The 17,546-nt window shown below is 32.7% G+C and overlaps 2 protein-coding genes across 4 annotated transcripts; one reads left to right on the top strand and one right to left on the bottom strand.

Moving 5' to 3' along the window:
• The first annotated feature begins 132 nt into the window (after window positions 1-132).
• LOC108740542 lies at window positions 133-17,023 on the top strand. 3 transcript variants are annotated; one of them, XR_003232574.1, is made up of 2 exons: window positions 133-399; window positions 16,943-17,023. XR_003232574.1 is itself a non-coding variant. In XM_025981635.1 (2 exons), the coding sequence occupies exon 2, from the start codon at window positions 4,899-4,901 to the stop codon at window positions 6,438-6,440; it is 1,542 nt and encodes a 513-aa protein (XP_025837420.1). In that variant the 5' UTR covers window positions 178-399; window positions 4,752-4,898; the 3' UTR covers window positions 6,441-6,470. The 3 variants fall into 3 exon arrangements, 2 of the variants coding, with proteins under 2 accessions (XP_025837420.1, XP_018330401.1); XM_025981635.1 differs by lacking the exon at window positions 16,943-17,023 and adding an exon at window positions 4,752-6,470 and having other exon boundaries at window positions 178-399; XM_018474899.1 differs by lacking the exons at window positions 133-399; window positions 16,943-17,023 and adding exons at window positions 4,427-4,695; window positions 4,752-6,470.
• On the bottom strand, window positions 1,330-2,872 carry LOC108740543 (myoneurin-like). Its single transcript, XM_018474900.1, has one exon. It carries the CDS (start codon window positions 2,472-2,474, stop codon window positions 1,407-1,409), a length of 1,068 nt encoding a protein of 355 aa, XP_018330402.1. The 5' UTR covers window positions 2,475-2,872; the 3' UTR covers window positions 1,330-1,406.
• Window positions 17,024-17,546: the final 523 nt, after the last annotated feature.

Raw genomic sequence — 17,546 nt, 5'->3', positions numbered from 1 at the left:
TGTTTTTATTTTTCTTTTTCAATTATATAAATAGTAAATTTCGATTTGTAGTAATAATTTTTCTTTTAAGCAAATCGTTCTAACGCGAAAAATGGCGCTCGATTTAAAACTGCATATATATATATTTAAATAAATGTATATTACCTAATATTGAGTAAATGTTGGTCATATCTTTTGTTAAAAAAAAAGCCGAAGTTGGACCGTCCAAATATATTTATAAAATCAAACTAGTGTAGGCAAATAAAAATAAAATATATTTCCCATTAATTTTAAGGAACTCGCTTCATTCTATCTTCGGTTCATAGGTCAGAGATTTCAGATGTTTAGGTTTATCATATGTATAGTAGTTGAATTATAGTTGGTTGAATGTCTGCTAAACTGATTACGTAACTTTAACAGGTAATTAGTTTATAGAACCAATTTACTATGGAAATATTTTTACATGTATATAGGTACTTGTCAATGCGCACATATAATACGTAATACTACACGTGTACTTATTAGGTATTTACGTTATTTTAAAGCATTTAACTAAAAATACAACATATTGCTGTTTCCTGATGAAGTTCGAAACGACGGCGACGCGACGTCACATATATGTAGGGAGACTTGGCGATAACTTAAAAAAGTCTATTCTATACAAATATTTTTTATTGCAAATATTTATTGAAAACTACTAGAGTTGCTATAAATCATTCATTTTATTTTATTGTACTAGTATTTATATTAATACCCATAGTAATTTATAAGATGTTTCAGAAATTATTTGAGACATCTCTTATTATTTAAATTTAAGTAGTAATTATATATTATTAGGTACTTACTTATCCACAATTAATATTTTTACATTTCACTAAGGAGCATAGGTACAAAACAACAAACGCACTGTGATTAGGCCTCCAATTAACACATTTATAAGTAAAATTGTTGTTTTTACAATAGATTATATGTATGTATACTATGGGTAGGTAATTGGATATGTATTTTTAATGTAAATCAGCTATATTAAATTTAATGTTTTACGTACGTAGGTGTAAAAGTAGGTATCTGTATTAGTGGCTTATACAAATTGGTAATTTTTTATTTGGTGTAAGATAATGGTCTATATATTTTTACAAAAATAATTGCCAAACCCAATTCATTTGTGAAAAGGCAGATACAAATATGATTTTTGCTTGTTTCTGAACTTCTTATCTCCCTTATCGCATTCATATTTATTAGTAGGTACAATTATCTGTATTTTTAGAATATAGGTAACAGGTACCACAAAATTTTTACCGAACTTTTTAAACAGTTCTTCGTTTTTATTGCGATTATTCAAACTAACGGTTATTTAACAAGATTTATTTAGTTATTTGTTGAATAACTGAAAATAATAATTACAATAAAATGCATTACAATGTGAGTTACCGTTCAAAATGGCCGATTCTTTTCCGATGTACTTTACGATGTTTAGCCAAATGATCGGACCTTGCAAAAGCTTTGTCGCACATTTCACATTTGTAGGGTTTTATCCCAAAATGGGACCTTTTATGACGGGCTAGTTCATCTGATCTTGAAAATTTCCAACTGCAGTTGTTCCAGTCACAAACAAACGGTTTTTCTCCAGAGTGTCGTCTTAGATGGGCCTTCAAGTGTGACGCTTTGGCATAAATCTTTTTGCAATTTGGTACAGGGCATGTTATAGATTTTTCAGCTTCAACCTTATTTGTGTAGTCATGATTTATTAATGCGGCGTGTCGTGTATTAACGTTTTTGTTTCTAACTGGAGAAATTGTCTTTTGTTGAACTTTTTTATTTGCTTGTGAATTTTCGTACAACAAATATCTTCTTCTTCGGTTCCTTTCATCGTGCATATGAGGAAACATGCTTACAATTTTCTCGGTGTCCAAATTTTCTTGCGTGGTCTTTTTCTCGTCAAGTCGAAGTAAAATTTCATTTTCCTTGGCAGGAGCGAGACTTAAGTCTGATCTAGTTTTGTCTAATAAGTTATCGTTGAGTAGGGAATTCCCCCCGTTGAAGAAATTTTCGTCGAGTAATTGATCTAATTCTGTATCAAAATTTCTTAGTAAACACGTATCTTCCGATAACCCGAGGTCTAAACTGATACCTAGCACAGAAAAAGGATTGTTCTCTTCATTGTTTGCAGCATTTTGATTCACCAATTCGCAACATAAGACATCCGAATCATCGAAATAACTTCCTTCATAAAATTTCCTCAAAGAAACATCATCTTCTTCGACGGTACCGGAACTCGAACTACCGAATAATAAACTGTCACTTCCGCATTCCAAATTGAACAAATCGTTTCCTACGGGGAGTATATCATTGTCTTCAGGTGCATATCTGGTGATAAGGGATTGTTCACCAGGATTACAATTAAAATTGAAATCATCAAATGCTTCTAGTTCTATGCAGGAATTTTCGCAGTTTCCGAAATATTGAGAGGACGATTCCAATTGATCGGGAGTCATTGGTATTCTAAATGTAAACACAACACCATTGATTCTTCTTATTAACAAACGGAATAGAAAACTCCTAGTAATAGCTCTCGACTAACTTAAACGCTTTCTATTCAATTCAGCTTAACACTGGTAATGTCGCATGGTATAAATGGTCTTTATTTAAAAGCATAATCTCTTTCTGTCTTTGTTGTTATGACGATTCCGTTAATAAGTTGTTATCAGGACAATTTATGATGTCCCTAGGGAACCACATTTAGACAAATCTTTGATACCGCGTTTTGTACAATACACATACATAAATAGATGTATATATTAAATGTACATATTATACATGACTATACATGCACCTAAGTAACGAATACAATTAAAGTATTAACTTTTCATAAGGCATCACATGTCTCTGTTTGCTGGTCTTTATGTTCACGTCACACTTGTATCTAATAGGAAAAATCATGGACTCTGCGGACAAAAAAATGTTTTTCTATGTTTTTTCGTATCCGCTTGATATGAAACTAATCCTAGAATGTTCTTAATTAATACGTTATTAATACAGTTTTGATTAAAACGTTTTCACTTTATTATTTTTCGTATACATAATGAAAAATAAATCGATTTTTTACTTAATTATCCACCGAAATAATAAATAATTGTATAAATATGTATGAAAATGTTTAAAAATGTGGGAGTTTTTTTATTTCTAATTTGTTTTCAAAATGTTTATTAGTGAGTTTATGAGATGATTACGTACTTAATAAAAGACCTACTGATTCCTGTATGTTACAAGTGGCGTACATTTAAAAGTTGTAAAGTTTTGGTACTGCAGATACATTCAGGAAACGTGATAATTTGAAAGATATTCTAGAATGAATGCTCTTGAAACGATGATAATTACTATCTTGCTAAATTAACATTTTTTATGTTAAAAAGGCCCTGCTGATGAACTAAATGTATATTGATATATAGAAAGAGATCCTGGAAAAGTTGTAGTTTATTAGCTAATGCTCTCCAGGTCCCCAGGGATCATGTATCTGTTAGCAAGGAAAAAACGGAGATGTCACGGAAGAGCTCAATCAGCCAGACACCATTGAAAGTGTTGTAATTATTGTTAATTTGTGGCACGCTTCTTAATGTTGAAATTGATAAAGTAATGTGTTGAAGCAAACATTTCATAACTGTTTATAAACGAGTACTTAATTTTTTTTTATTAACCGCGGTTCACATACAATTTTGGAAAATATGAAATCGATCAAAAGACTTTTTACTAAATCGTGCAACTAATGAATTTTTTATTTTATCCAATTTTGCGTATTTTATTTTAAATCTTCTTCGGCATTTCTAACGATTTATTTATATAATATAAACTCATAAAGCGAAAATCGTCAGTTATTTAAAGTACTAGCTAGTAGTTTAAGACACTTGCAAAAACAAATATTTTAATAAATGTATACAAAGATTTTTTTTAATTCAAGGACATTACGACGTTCAAACTTTTGTTTTTAAGTTGACGGGATTTTCGTAATGTTAATATTGAAGAAAATGTTATTTTTGAATATCATTCTTTCTTTAAAGATTTGCTGAAACGCAGTAATTTGTTTATGTGCAATGTGGTAGTTATCAAAAACCACAAACATTTTTTTAGACGCTTTGGGTATCGATAGCGTAAAAGTGAAGCACAACGTAAATATTTATATTTTTGACGAATTAAGATCAAGTTCAGCAATTGTCTGCTTTTATAATTCATTCTATAATCTTGACGATCTAAGTATTTCCTTTTTCATATTATTATTTAAAAGTTAGTATTTATTCATAAAAGTTATTACTTGTGATCCAAAGTGTTACGTTTAGCTTTTGATTTGTAATTAATAAATTACGTCAGGTTAAACAAAACCTTTTTGATTGTACAAAAAAAATAGTTTTGTGTTAGGAAACTTTTATGTAATTAGATAATAAATAGTTTGACAATGAGCTAATTTGCTTTTAAATGTTAATTAATCCTCTGAACACAATTTACGACAGAGTCACATGTGCAAATCTATTTTATTTTTCGATGCGTCGTTTTTAATATATTTTTTTTTACAATTAATCGTTCATATGAAAAGTGGATTGATGAATTGAAACTCGGTGTATGAACTGTAGTTGAAAACAGAATCTAACGGAGCTTGCAATTTAGAAAATAAAAACGCGAAAAAATGTGGCTGATTGACATATGCTTTTTGTTCTATCCGGAAATGTACGTTACAGTGCCTGGTCAAGTACCTATTGAGATAAAATTATTCAATTTTGCAGAACGAGAATAAAACGTAGCTACAATGTTCATTAAAACATTCAGTTCGACACCCGACTTCGTCAAATGACCACTGAATTTGTGTGCTGAATTTTTGTGCATTGACTTCATGTAAGTCAGAAAGAAACCGATTTTGATTTGTTAAAATAATGGCTCCTAGCGTGGGATTATTGGCTGCATTTATAATTGTATTCGTTGCATCTAATCTTAATGCTCAGATAAATGATGGAGCAATTTCAAAAACCACAACTACCCATAAGAACAACATGAAGACGCCTTTCTTCGACGATAAAAATTCCTCTGAACAAAATAACGATGGTATTGACATTTTAAATAATTCAGGAAAGAAAACCTGGACACACGTGAAGAAGGACCTCAACGAAAACCACAAACGGGAATCAAAAAGAGTAGTAAAAGGTAGTCCTGCTGGTGGTGTTCTACTAGAAAGCCAAGAAAGAACTGTTACCAAACATCCAGTTAAACTTTCACGACAGCAGAAAGTGAAGACGAATCTTAATCAAAATAACAGACTAGGATCAAAAAGAATTAAACGTTCTCCTACCGATGGTTTTCAAGGAATTCATGAAGGATTTTCTACTAAACATCCAGTTGAGCTATCGCGGGAGAAGAAAGGAAAGAAGGAACTTAACAAAAACCATAAATTAAGACCAAAAAGAATATTAAAACGATCCCCCGTTGATACTTTTCAAGAAACAAAATTGTTCCTCCAGGAAGGATCTTCATCCACTAAGCACTCAGTCGAGCTATCAGAAGAGAAGAACGAGGATAAGGACGATCGTGAAGATGCAACATCATACAGATTGACAAGAAGCGCATCACAAGAACAGTGGGTAAAACAACCTTACCCAGTACAAAAGGTAAATGAGGAAGAAGATACCGAGAGTAGCGACAATATAAGGGCTCCAAAAGTACATTTTGTTACTCAAAAACGTACCGATAATGGTAATGGCTTCGGAAACGTCGATAGAGAGTTGGAAAGAGAAAGAAGTTTTCCCAGAGGAAGAAGTAGAAGCTTTTTATCGGACAGAACGTTACCAGAATATAGATTTAGAGAGTCAATTCCCGAGCACGATAACCACGGTGCCTTTGCAAGAGAGCGAAGTTTCGATAAACGTGGATTTTTCGACCGTATTAAAGAACCTTACAGACCTATGCGTGAAAAGTTTTACGATTTCCGTCCATATGAACACGACTATCCGCCACGGAGGTCATTCAACTATCCTCCGGAAAATGGTTTTTCCAACTCTTACACTTCGTTTCCTCCCCGGAAGAGATATGGAAGGAGGTATGAGACGTACAGGCAGTATGACTTCGAAAGAAATAACATGGACAAGCCCAAAAAACAGACCCGAATTATTTACTATGCAACTTTACCGGAAGTTGCCCGATCTCCGCCGAAGGTAAACCTAAGGGACAGATTTAATTATAATTACGACGGGTATTTGGACGATCCCTATTTTGGACCAGGAAGGTTTAGAGAACCTTACGTTCCTCCGCCACAATTTTTTGAAAACGATTCCAAGAGGATGAAACCTTCGACTTCGGCAACAACGTTCTCTAAAGATGTTGCAGTTAAAGAACCAAAAAAAGTCCCGGAAAGCAGAATTTATTCTGAGGCAGAGAGGCGTTATGGGGATGACTACGAACGTTTTCCCATGAAAAATACCTGAAATTTGATATTTCTAATTATATCTATATTTATTTATTAGGAAGTTTATGAGATGATTACGTACTTAATAAAAGACCTACTGATTCCTGTATGTTACAAGTGGCGTACATTTAAAAGTTGTAAAGTTTTGGTACTGCAGATACATTCAGGAAACGTGATAATTTGAAAGATATTCTAGAATGAATGCTCTTGAAACGATGATAATTACTATCTTGCTAAATTAACATTTTTTATGTTAAAAAGGCCCTGCTGATGAACTAAATGTATATTGATATATAGAAAGAGATCCTGGAAAAGTTGTAGTTTATTAGCTAATGCTCTCCAGGTCCCCAGGGATCATGTATCTGTTAGCAAGGAAAAAACGGAGATGTCACGGAAGAGCTCAATCAGCCAGACACCATTGAAAGTGTTGTAATTATTGTTAATTTGTGGCACGCTTCTTAATGTTGAAATTGATAAAGTAATGTGTTGAAGCAAACATTTCATAACTGTTTATAAACGAGTACTTAATTTTTTTTTATTAACCGCGGTTCACATACAATTTTGGAAAATATGAAATCGATCAAAAGACTTTTTACTAAATCGTGCAACTAATGAATTTTTTATTTTATCCAATTTTGCGTATTTTATTTTAAATCTTCTTCGGCATTTCTAACGATTTATTTATATAATATAAACTCATAAAGCGAAAATCGTCAGTTATTTAAAGTACTAGCTAGTAGTTTAAGACACTTGCAAAAACAAATATTTTAATAAATGTATACAAAGATTTTTTTTAATTCAAGGACATTACGACGTTCAAACTTTTGTTTTTAAGTTGACGGGATTTTCGTAATGTTAATATTGAAGAAAATGTTATTTTTGAATATCATTCTTTCTTTAAAGATTTGCTGAAACGCAGTAATTTGTTTATGTGCAATGTGGTAGTTATCAAAAACCACAAACATTTTTTTAGACGCTTTGGGTATCGATAGCGTAAAAGTGAAGCACAACGTAAATATTTATATTTTTGACGAATTAAGATCAAGTTNAAATAAATTCACTTCCTGTGGTAACAAATTTTTCCCTTAAGACAAATTAAAATTGGGACTAAATGTAAGGAAAGAATAATTTTTTTGCTCAGTAACCGTGTTTTAATAAAACAGTTTCTTCATGAATATGCATATGAATGTCCAGGTACTGTGGGACACAGGACATTGTAATCTTTATTTATGATAATGTGAAGATGTTATCGAAGTACTACTGTTACATATTATACTGAGTAATTTTAAAGCTAAAACAGTCGGATGACACTTCTTTAAGGCTATATTAATTGAAGTTTTGAAGATAAACTTTGAAAGAAGAAATATTTGTATTATTTATTATTATATTGTTATGTTTCTCAAAGTATTACTAATATTAATAGAGAGAATTAAACAAATTAAATTTAACTAAATAAGTTTGAACAAAATTGACTTAGGAAGTTGGATATGTTATACATACTTATACTAAATAGTTCAAGAAGTCAAGATATTATCTTATATTAGGAAAATAACTAAACTTTTGGGATCAATTTTTTGGGTTTACAAACATTTAATAATATTTTGAAGCCTAATGTATTTTTGGTTTGGGGTAAGATCGAGTTATGAAAATCATAAAATATATTCGAGTTGAATTTTAATTCAATTTCTGACCGGTAGATGGTCGTGCTGTTACGTTTTTAATTTTCAGTACCATTAAAACTTTTCAATATCGAAGTGTCGCGCGATATTAACTTGCTGTTGTTTTTGTTGTCCCGATGGTTCGGTAGTGAAATAGATTTAGAGTAAGTGTAGCAAGTAGAATGATTTCATTATAATATGAATAATTTATTAACCAACGGCGCATCCCGCCGGTCGTTGTCTTTTAGCCGGAAGTGGTGTCGCTTTGACGGTCAACACTTGAACTAATGAGCCTGTGGAGATCCATACATTAAGATATCGCTAAGATCGTCAAGTAAAATGTTACGCCACTTAGACCTTACAGATGTATTATTAGATTTCTCGGCAGTAAAAAGTACTCATTCTTTTGTAAACTGCGGTTGACAAGGCTAGCTTTTAAATAATGCGTACTTAGCGGCCACTAATTACTGATTTTATCTGCAACTGAATCAAATAAGTTGGTTTTGAGTGAACCATGACTTTCGAAAATTACTAAGAAACATCACCACTTTACAGCACTCGCGTTGACCGTCTTTCAAAGAACAATGTGGGTACTGAAACCAAAATTTTCGTCATTCCTTTCGCAACTTATAAACTGGGACAAAAAAGTTTCACAGTCACTTAAATTTAGATTACGGACCTGTTCAACTAAAGCAGATCATAGAACTTGTTTCTAGATTTAATTAGAAATTGATGCTTTCTGGGCTGAAAGTGGTAGGTACTATACGTATGTAGGTCGTGATCGATAGTAGAAATTTCTGCTGGATGGACTGCGGAAAACATCTTCAGTAGAATGTAGGTAGAATGGAACGGTCCTACTGAATTGGGGATCGATTGATACCTTTTTGGAAAGATTACATAAAGACTTTTTGAATGGTACCATTCGCCGCCCAAGCAGAAGAATATGACTTTTGACCAATTTTAGCAATAAATACTGTGTTTGGAGTTTCACCTGTAAGAAGGGGTAATAAAAGGTCTCCGGGAAGATAGGGAACTTTTATTAATCATAATCTTACGTACTCCACTCTACCTAATACGACACAACAAGGCTCCAAATACAGTATTTGTTGGTACCATTCTTTACTTGAGCTTTCCAAGAGCGTATCATTCATTCTCCAATTGAATCGGAAGATTAGCCATTCATTTTATTTATTGATGGCTTATCAATATATCAATAGGTGAAATTATTTTTGACGAATTAGTGCAGTTCATCAACTATTTGAGCGTTTCTGGTAGTTTGATGTTTTACTTCTTTTTGTGAGGGGCTATTACGTTTTTAAAAATGGCCAGTGTATATATGTCTAAATTAGGAAAATTGAGAATAAAATTTTATTTTTGCTGAACAAGCAATGCATGTGTAATTCAAATGTTTTATTTCTTGTTCTCGCTTTACTGAGAGATAAAATGAGAAGTTGCTTGTACCGTGTAATTTCCTCAGGGATTTCAGTGGCAAACAACGAATACTTTCGAGCTTTTTCGTTTAGGTGTCGTTACCAACATTATCAGAGGTGGTAGGTTTGTTTTAAAACAAAAAGTTTATTACTAATAAAAAAAAAGACACCAAAGAAATAGCCAGGGTCAATAAAAGAATCTAAATAATTATACAGAGATTAATACGTGTTTTAGTTGCATTTTTTTTGTTACGCGGAATGTGTTTGTTGGCTAGGTCGAGTCCAGGAGGTTTACCAGTGAACTAAACCGTCAAATAAAAAAGACTTTTGTTAGAATAGAAGAACGAATACTGACTAATTATATGGTTCACAAAAAGACAAATTACTAGTCATTTATAACACATGTCCGTCGTCAAGGTTGTTAGATCACGAGCTTTTGTCAAATGTGCAGGTATTTACAACCGATAATATTCCAGAACTGCTTTTCTTTAAAAAATCGAATACCTTGAATAACCTTGGAATTCTGTGTAATGTACAACTTCGACGAGTTAATTTTCTGACTCAACTAATCTTTTAAGACGATCAACGAGACTATACATTATTAAGTACAAGAATTGAGTACAACTAAACTTAACTTAATTATCTCAAAATTGTATACCTGTTCAGACCTCACAAAATTTATTTTAATAGCCTAACAAAGTGATCACTATCGCGTGTTAAAGGGGTGTAATATAATTATAAAAATAACCCAAATTTTATTTTAACTTACCTAACACATTCTTATATTGAAGTGAAGTTTAACACCCGATTTCGAGAATGGCAATAAGGGGATTTTTAGGGGCTAATTTGGTGTCTAGTTTATATAATTCTCGTTACATGCAAACTTGTCAAGTTTTTTATGATAGGGAGGATTTACATTATATTTGGTAGGTATGTATTAGGCACGAAAATTATAATTTTCACGGTTGTAGTGTAGTAGAAACACCAAGAAAATTTGATGAAACAAAGGGGAACAAATTGACGGAAAACAAAACGTGTTTCTTCAAGATTAATAAACCGTTTTTCAACACTCGTTTACTTGTAATCCCACTGTCACCGGTCCACCGGGGTCGGAAGCAAGACGTGTCTTCGGGATCCCTTAATACATCTGGCCTCCCTTTTCCTTTGATGTCCTTTGCATAACTCCTTCTCCCTCATGCCATAAATAATTTAAATTTAATCACGTTCTTCTGTAACTGAATTCAATTACCTATATTAATGCACCAAGCGGACTCGCTAAATAATTCAAAACTTTTGTGATTCGTTAGGCGATGCGATCTTCTTTATTTTATTCCTTTGCCATCGAAAACGAATAAGATATTTAAAATTTATTGTTTTAAAATTACACGCACACGTAAATACAGGCATGTACTCTAAAGAGCATTATTTTTGAAAAGGGTAATCAAAATTTTTATTATTATAATTCGGGTCTATAAAGGTTGGAGTTGTTCCCTAACGTTTCGCTAGTTGGACTGCACATCCAGCATCGGAGATTGCTAACATATATTTTCTTGAGATTTTTTATCTTAAATACAAATGGATGTAAGTGAATGCATGAAAGAACTGTTAATATAGGGAATTGAAACTGCAATTTTGTGACCAAATCGCAAAGATCGAAATATATTTCTAGGTAGGTAGATATTAAACAGATATTTTCGTGGGATAAATAGAACCAAAGGTAATGGGATAAAAACGGCATTTATTAAAAGACAATAATTTCGAAAATAATAACACTAACTGCCTTGAGTATTTATGGCCAGAACAGAATTAAAAAGTTAAAATAGTACCCTGTCATTAACGGCGGAAAAAAGTGGAGGCTGTAGGACGTTATCACCAGAATTGCAGGCCAGTTTCAAAGCCATTAATCATTTTGTCAAGCCGTAATTGCTCCTAAAAGAAATTCGGCATGCCCGAAACAGAAACATAGTATTAACTAGAATTTGGACATTCCTGTATTATCTAGGTAAAACTTGACTAATTTAGAAATCATAGTTATTACATAATTGCTGGTTAAACCTCTGATCCACTACGTTTCAACCCTACAAACGAAATCTTTCGAAAACCATATTACTTGTACAGTGGAATTCGTTTATTATGACTCCGCCTATATTGACCAACCGCTTAGTATATGAAGTAATTGCAGTGTTAAGTTTGGTTTTCATGTTAAATTCTCTATAGGAAAGTTTGGATATAATGACTCCGTTTTAAATGACATTTCCTCAAGAAATCATATCCGGCTATAGTGACCCAAATGTTATCGTTATAACATTTTTGCTCATTTTTCTGACCCTTCTTGTGTATATTGATATTACAATTCATCGTTCTTTTTCTTTTTCTGTTAATAAATATATATAATTTAGGGTATATAGATATAATAAGTTGTTTATTTTCTAAGACTATGCTTTGTGTGACATTATAAGCGGATTCTACTGTATATAAATTAAATTTTATTGATAGATAGTTCATATATTGTGACCTTTTAGTGCAAAATATGTCAGAACGTCAACAGCTTCATTTTACTGAAGAATAAAATTTATAACGAATTTATTTTTGGTTTTAACGTAGATGCATTAGTTGTATACTGCTGTTTTAGTATTAGGGAAAAATGAAGGAGCCAAGTTTTAAATGATAATGAGTTTTTAAAAGATCGTAAAAAAGTTGGAAAACTTTTTAACTGACACCCGTCTTTAATACAAAATACATGGGACGGAGTCAGTGTCATTATTACGTTATCTGAGATATAAAAGCTGCGGGGGTCGCTTAAGCTCTGTCGTATATCTGTATAATATGCAATGCGAGGGCGTCACACAAATTGAAACTCATGGCTTTCTGTAAAATATTAAACACGTCTCCTTATTATATATATTAAACTAAAGTCGCTCTCCGAATTTTAACGCGTACTTTAGAATTTTTAAAGTTCAGCAAGATTTATATCTCAACCATCGCGACAACATATTACTTTCACCCTCAAAATCTTTAATAAAATGAAATTAAATTACTTATATCGTAACTTATGACGATCTTTAAAAAAAAGATTGCTTCAGAGAATATTTTTTCAGTAGTACCTACTTAGATCGAATTAAAAGACTAAATTTCAAAATTATATCTAGATAAAAACAAAGTATCTACACCACGTTTCGATACTAAATGTGCCATCTTCAGTTACATGTAACTAAATTTAATTACAGTCGGATTTAAAAATGTGGAGGTGCCAGGACGATAAACAAATATTACAGTGCTGTCAGCACAGGGCAAAGTAGTATTACGTAAATGAAAGTATCAGCAATTTCTTATGCTGAAGTGTACGATGTGTTGCATACGTATTTACAAACAACATTTTACGACTGATAGGGGGGAAGAACTAGTCATGCAAGATAGGAAAGCGTACTAAAAATACTCCAAAAAATGTAAGACCTTTACACAGCTTTTCAAGGCTATAGTCATTTACAATTTCAAACGTTTTGTTTCAAATTACGGTAGATATCTTCAGTTTAAGATGCTCTTTTCAGAATGTTTAGAAATATTCTGATAGACCTTACTCCATAGTTCTGATAAGCAATCTTTTAAATTAAAAGGACCTGATATAATACACAACGGTACGAAAACGTCACTAATGATGTTTTTACCAACAATTTGTAGTGAAGATTTAGTCAAAAGTGACCGCTTTTTAAAATGGGCACCTAAGAGACTTTAATCAATTTATGATTTGATTTTGAACATTCAGTGACTGCTAGCTATCTATTGAAACTCCATTTGGCATAAAATAGCCTATTGCAGTTGAAAAATATTTAATAGGTACCGTGCTTTCCAAAGTGTACCAACTTTAAAAAGAATTTCGCCGATTTCATGGATGAGATAGAAAAAGCTTAACCGAAAGCTTTACTAATGATTTAAAAACATAGAGGAGCCTAAAAGTTTTTTCTAATTCACCCTAATGGACTCTTTGAATAAACTTCGGCAGTCGCATTTTGAATTCTTGCAAATATGTAGGGCTTCTTTCTTTGCTTTGCCCTAATTCGACCTTTGAAAAAGTACTTTTGCAGTTTTGGGATTAAACAGGAATACCGAAACTATAGGTACATACGAAATAAAACTACAGAGGGAAGAATTATTTAATTTTCAAATTCCACATATCGAAAAAATCAAAAAACTCTGAACAATATCATGAACTCTTGTAAATTCCAATTCGTGGGGTAAAAAACCAATTTGTATGACTAACTGTTAATGTTTCTTTTGTTTAACCCCACTCACGGGTAATGGTACCTACATATAATGTAATCGAAATGACGTGTTGTGAAACGAAATTAAAAATCGGATAATTAAATAGAAGTGTTTTAATGACATAGACAAACCACAGGGTTACACATGCTTCTTAATGTAACCTCGTGAATCTATTAAAAGCTATAATTGATTGAAAGTGAAAGATGGTTTATAGACCTTGTAAATGTTCGTTTTGTAATTTAGTTCTTCAAAATTAATTCATTCGTGTTAATACCTATACGATGAATAATGTATATTTAAAAGAAAATTCAATGCAAAATTATCTAATATTCCTGACAAATAAAATGATAATGACTTTCGTGGCTAGTAAAGGCCATTATGTGTTGGAGTTGCACTTACTTACACTAGAGATGTGCAGAATGTTTTTTTAAAGGTATTTCTTTAGCTTTGGGTTCGTCTAATAAGTGAAGTTTTTCTAATCGTTTTCTGAGAATTTTAGATTGTACGCATTTATTAGTACACCACAATATCCTGTAGTTTTCAGTTTTACATAGTTGGCGTATATCAATTTGATATTGTTTTGCGGGCTGCTTTATCGTAGTTCCTTGCTAAAGGTACGATAAGTGGTGATTTGGCAAGTGCTGATATCAATTTGGAACTTCAAAATTCCATGGACCATGACATTGAACCCGGAAAACAATATCGATCCAACATTTTAGATTATCTATTTCCAAGGAGTTTAGAATTTTTTTGGGCTCTCTTTAGTTAAAGAATTAAAAGGCATTCATGGGATGTCTCTTTGTCCCCTTTTTAGGTTTCTAATACCTTCAATGGCCAACGCGAGCAATTTTCATTCAAAATTTTACATAATGTTTGATCGGTAATACTAGCAAAACTTTTAATGGCAAAAATGTATTTTGCATTTTACAAATGGAAAATACGTTTGGTAAAGTATTTTACATAAAATACAAAATGCTTTTCTCAAAAGACTATTTAAATGCAAGATAAAAATACATTTAAATGCAAGTATTTCAAATGAATCACATCTCTGGTACTTTGTATTTATCAGTTGCAGTAACAGCAGTTTGTCTCTTCTAGAAATTTGCTGATGATTCTGAATTGAAGTCGCGTGCAATAGAAGTTGTTTGGTCCGGCCCTGTTGGGCAATTTGTTTCGGTAGATACCATTAAAGTTTGGGAATGAGTAAAAACAAATTATTCATTGTAGTTGTCAAGGAGTAGCAGTATTTTAAGCGTTTTAGCACTTTTTGCGTTTATAAAGAAGGCGTAAAGCTGAGATATTTCGTAATGAAATATATTCACTTGGAAGATGTCACTGACGTATTACGTTATAGCGTGGCATGAGAACGGCTGCATATTTCGCTGGCATAGTTTAATTTGCAAGCCAGTGCCGACAAAGCGAACCAACGAACGCTCTTTGACAATTAATTAAACGTTACCCGGGGCTCCACCGAGTTTTAGTTCGTACTCAGTCTTGCGACAAAGTACTTACTATTTAAACCCGACAAAGATAAACATACCTATCGGCGACAAACGCGACCCCTCTCTCCCTCTATTTCATTTTTTTTTTATTCGATAATGCCATTACACGTTAAAACATGGAATTTATTTTACACTCATCTCGTCCACAAATTCTACCACACCTGTGCCGATTCCAAAGGAGCTGCCTGTTTTCAAAGTTACCAAGTTCCCTATTTGTAATGATTAGAATTCTTTTCTTTTAATTTCAAGAAGAGACTATACGCCGATACCGTACCGGTGATTAAAAAGCTATTCACCGGTACCGTACTGGTGACTAAGAAGCTATTCACCGGCATCGTACCGGTGACTAAAGAGTTATTCACCGGTACCGTACCGGCAGCTAGGAAGCTATTTACCGTACCGAAATGTTGTATGAAACGTTATTGATTAGTTTTTAATATCTTACATGGTTTATGATACTATAAGACTAATAAGTAGCGGCGAATAGCTTCTTAGTCACCTAGAGTCTTCTCTTTTAATTTCAAGAAGAGACTATACAACGGTACCATACTGGTAACTAAAAAGATATTCACCGGTGCCGTACCGGTGACTAAAGAGCTACTCACTAGTTCTGCACCGGCAGTTAAGAAGCTATTCACCGGTACCCAAACGTTGTATTAAACTTTATTGATTAGTGCTTTAAATTTTTAATATCTTACATAGTTTATGAGATTATATGACTAATAAGTAGCAGCTAATAGAGTCTTAGTCACCTAGAGTCTTCTCCTTTAATTTCAAGAAGAGACTATACAACGGTACCATACTGGTAACTAAAAAGATATTCACCGGTGCCGTACCGGTGATTAAAGAGCTATTCACTAGTTCCGCACCGGCAGTTAAGAAGCTATTCACCGGTACCCAAACGTTGTATTAAACTTTATTGATTAGTGCTTTAATTTTTTAATATCTTACATAGTTTATGAGATTATATGACTAATAAGTAGCGGCTAATAGATTCTTAGTCACCTAGAGTCTTCTCTTTTAATTTCAAGAAGAGACTATACAACGGTACCATACTGGTAACTAAAAAGATAATCTCCGGTGCCGTACCGGCGACTAATGAGTTATTCACCGGTACCGTACCGACAGCTAAGAAGCTATTTACCGTACCCAAATGTTATATGAAATATTATTGATTATTGCTTTAAGTTTTTAATATCTTATATGGTTTATGAAACTATAAGACTAATAAGTAGGGGCGAATAGTTTTTTAGTCATCTAGAGTCTTCTCTTTCAATTTCAAGAAGAGACTATATGCCGATACCGTACTGGTGACTAAAAAGATATTCACCGGTGTCGTATCGGTGTCTAAAGAGCTATTCACTAGTTCTGCACCGACAGTTAAGAAGCTATTCACCGCTACCCAAACGTTGTATGAAATTTTATTGATTAGTGCTTTAAATTATCAGCAGTAGAACTTCTTACATGGTTTATGAGACTGTAAGACTAATTAGTACTGGTTAGTTCTTCTTAGTCACTGGTACGGTACCGGTGAATAGACACATCTTTAATTTTATCGATGGAAATTGCAATTTTGTGACCTAGTTTTTCATTTGATAATGCGTATATTTACTCTCAATTTTTTCTAAAACAGTCGCTATATTGTATGTGATTAGAAATTTCTTGTTTCAGTGTTATCGGCTGATGGTTCGACAATAGAATAAATTATAATTTTCTGGCATAGTTTAAGGCTGTCAAAAGTCTGGTCTACGAAGAATATAGTTTGGGTAAGTTGTTCCCCATAATTTGTGAGGTGATATTATAGAATATAAATTATTACAAGCAAAAAGTAATAAATACTGCCAGATCGTTGTACTGACAGCCTATAATTTTCACCACCACGAGGACTGCCTTTCCTAAGACGTAAACATCTCTAGAGATACTCTGTTGACGTTTTTGTAACGTCTATAGGTATGGGAGAAGGGAATTCTTTTTTAGACGCGTGGACAACATAATTGTTCTCAAACCTGTTACTTACCTTTACTTGACTTTTAACAATCACGCAAAGTACTTATTGAACTTCAATAACTAGAAATTTAATACAAAAAATACAAATTAACGTTTCTTCAATAAGGGAATGCAAAAGTTTCTAATGTGTACAACGGAAAGGCTTTTCACCTAATAGATAAAATTGAAAAGTAGTTGAAGTTTCAACCCCGATTAGAATTTATAGGGGGCATGCCCCATGTAGTGAGCGGGCCTCATGTGGCTAATGAGGGCCATACCGATATAGGGA

The sequence above is a fragment of the Agrilus planipennis genome, unplaced genomic scaffold (genome assembly GCF_000699045.2).
Source record: "Agrilus planipennis isolate EAB-ADULT unplaced genomic scaffold, Apla_2.0 scaffold179, whole genome shotgun sequence".
In the NCBI taxonomy this organism is placed as follows: domain Eukaryota; kingdom Metazoa; phylum Arthropoda; class Insecta; order Coleoptera; family Buprestidae; genus Agrilus; species Agrilus planipennis.
The sequence above is the reverse complement of the archived record's forward strand: the minus strand, read 5'-3'. Positions and strand labels throughout refer to the sequence as shown.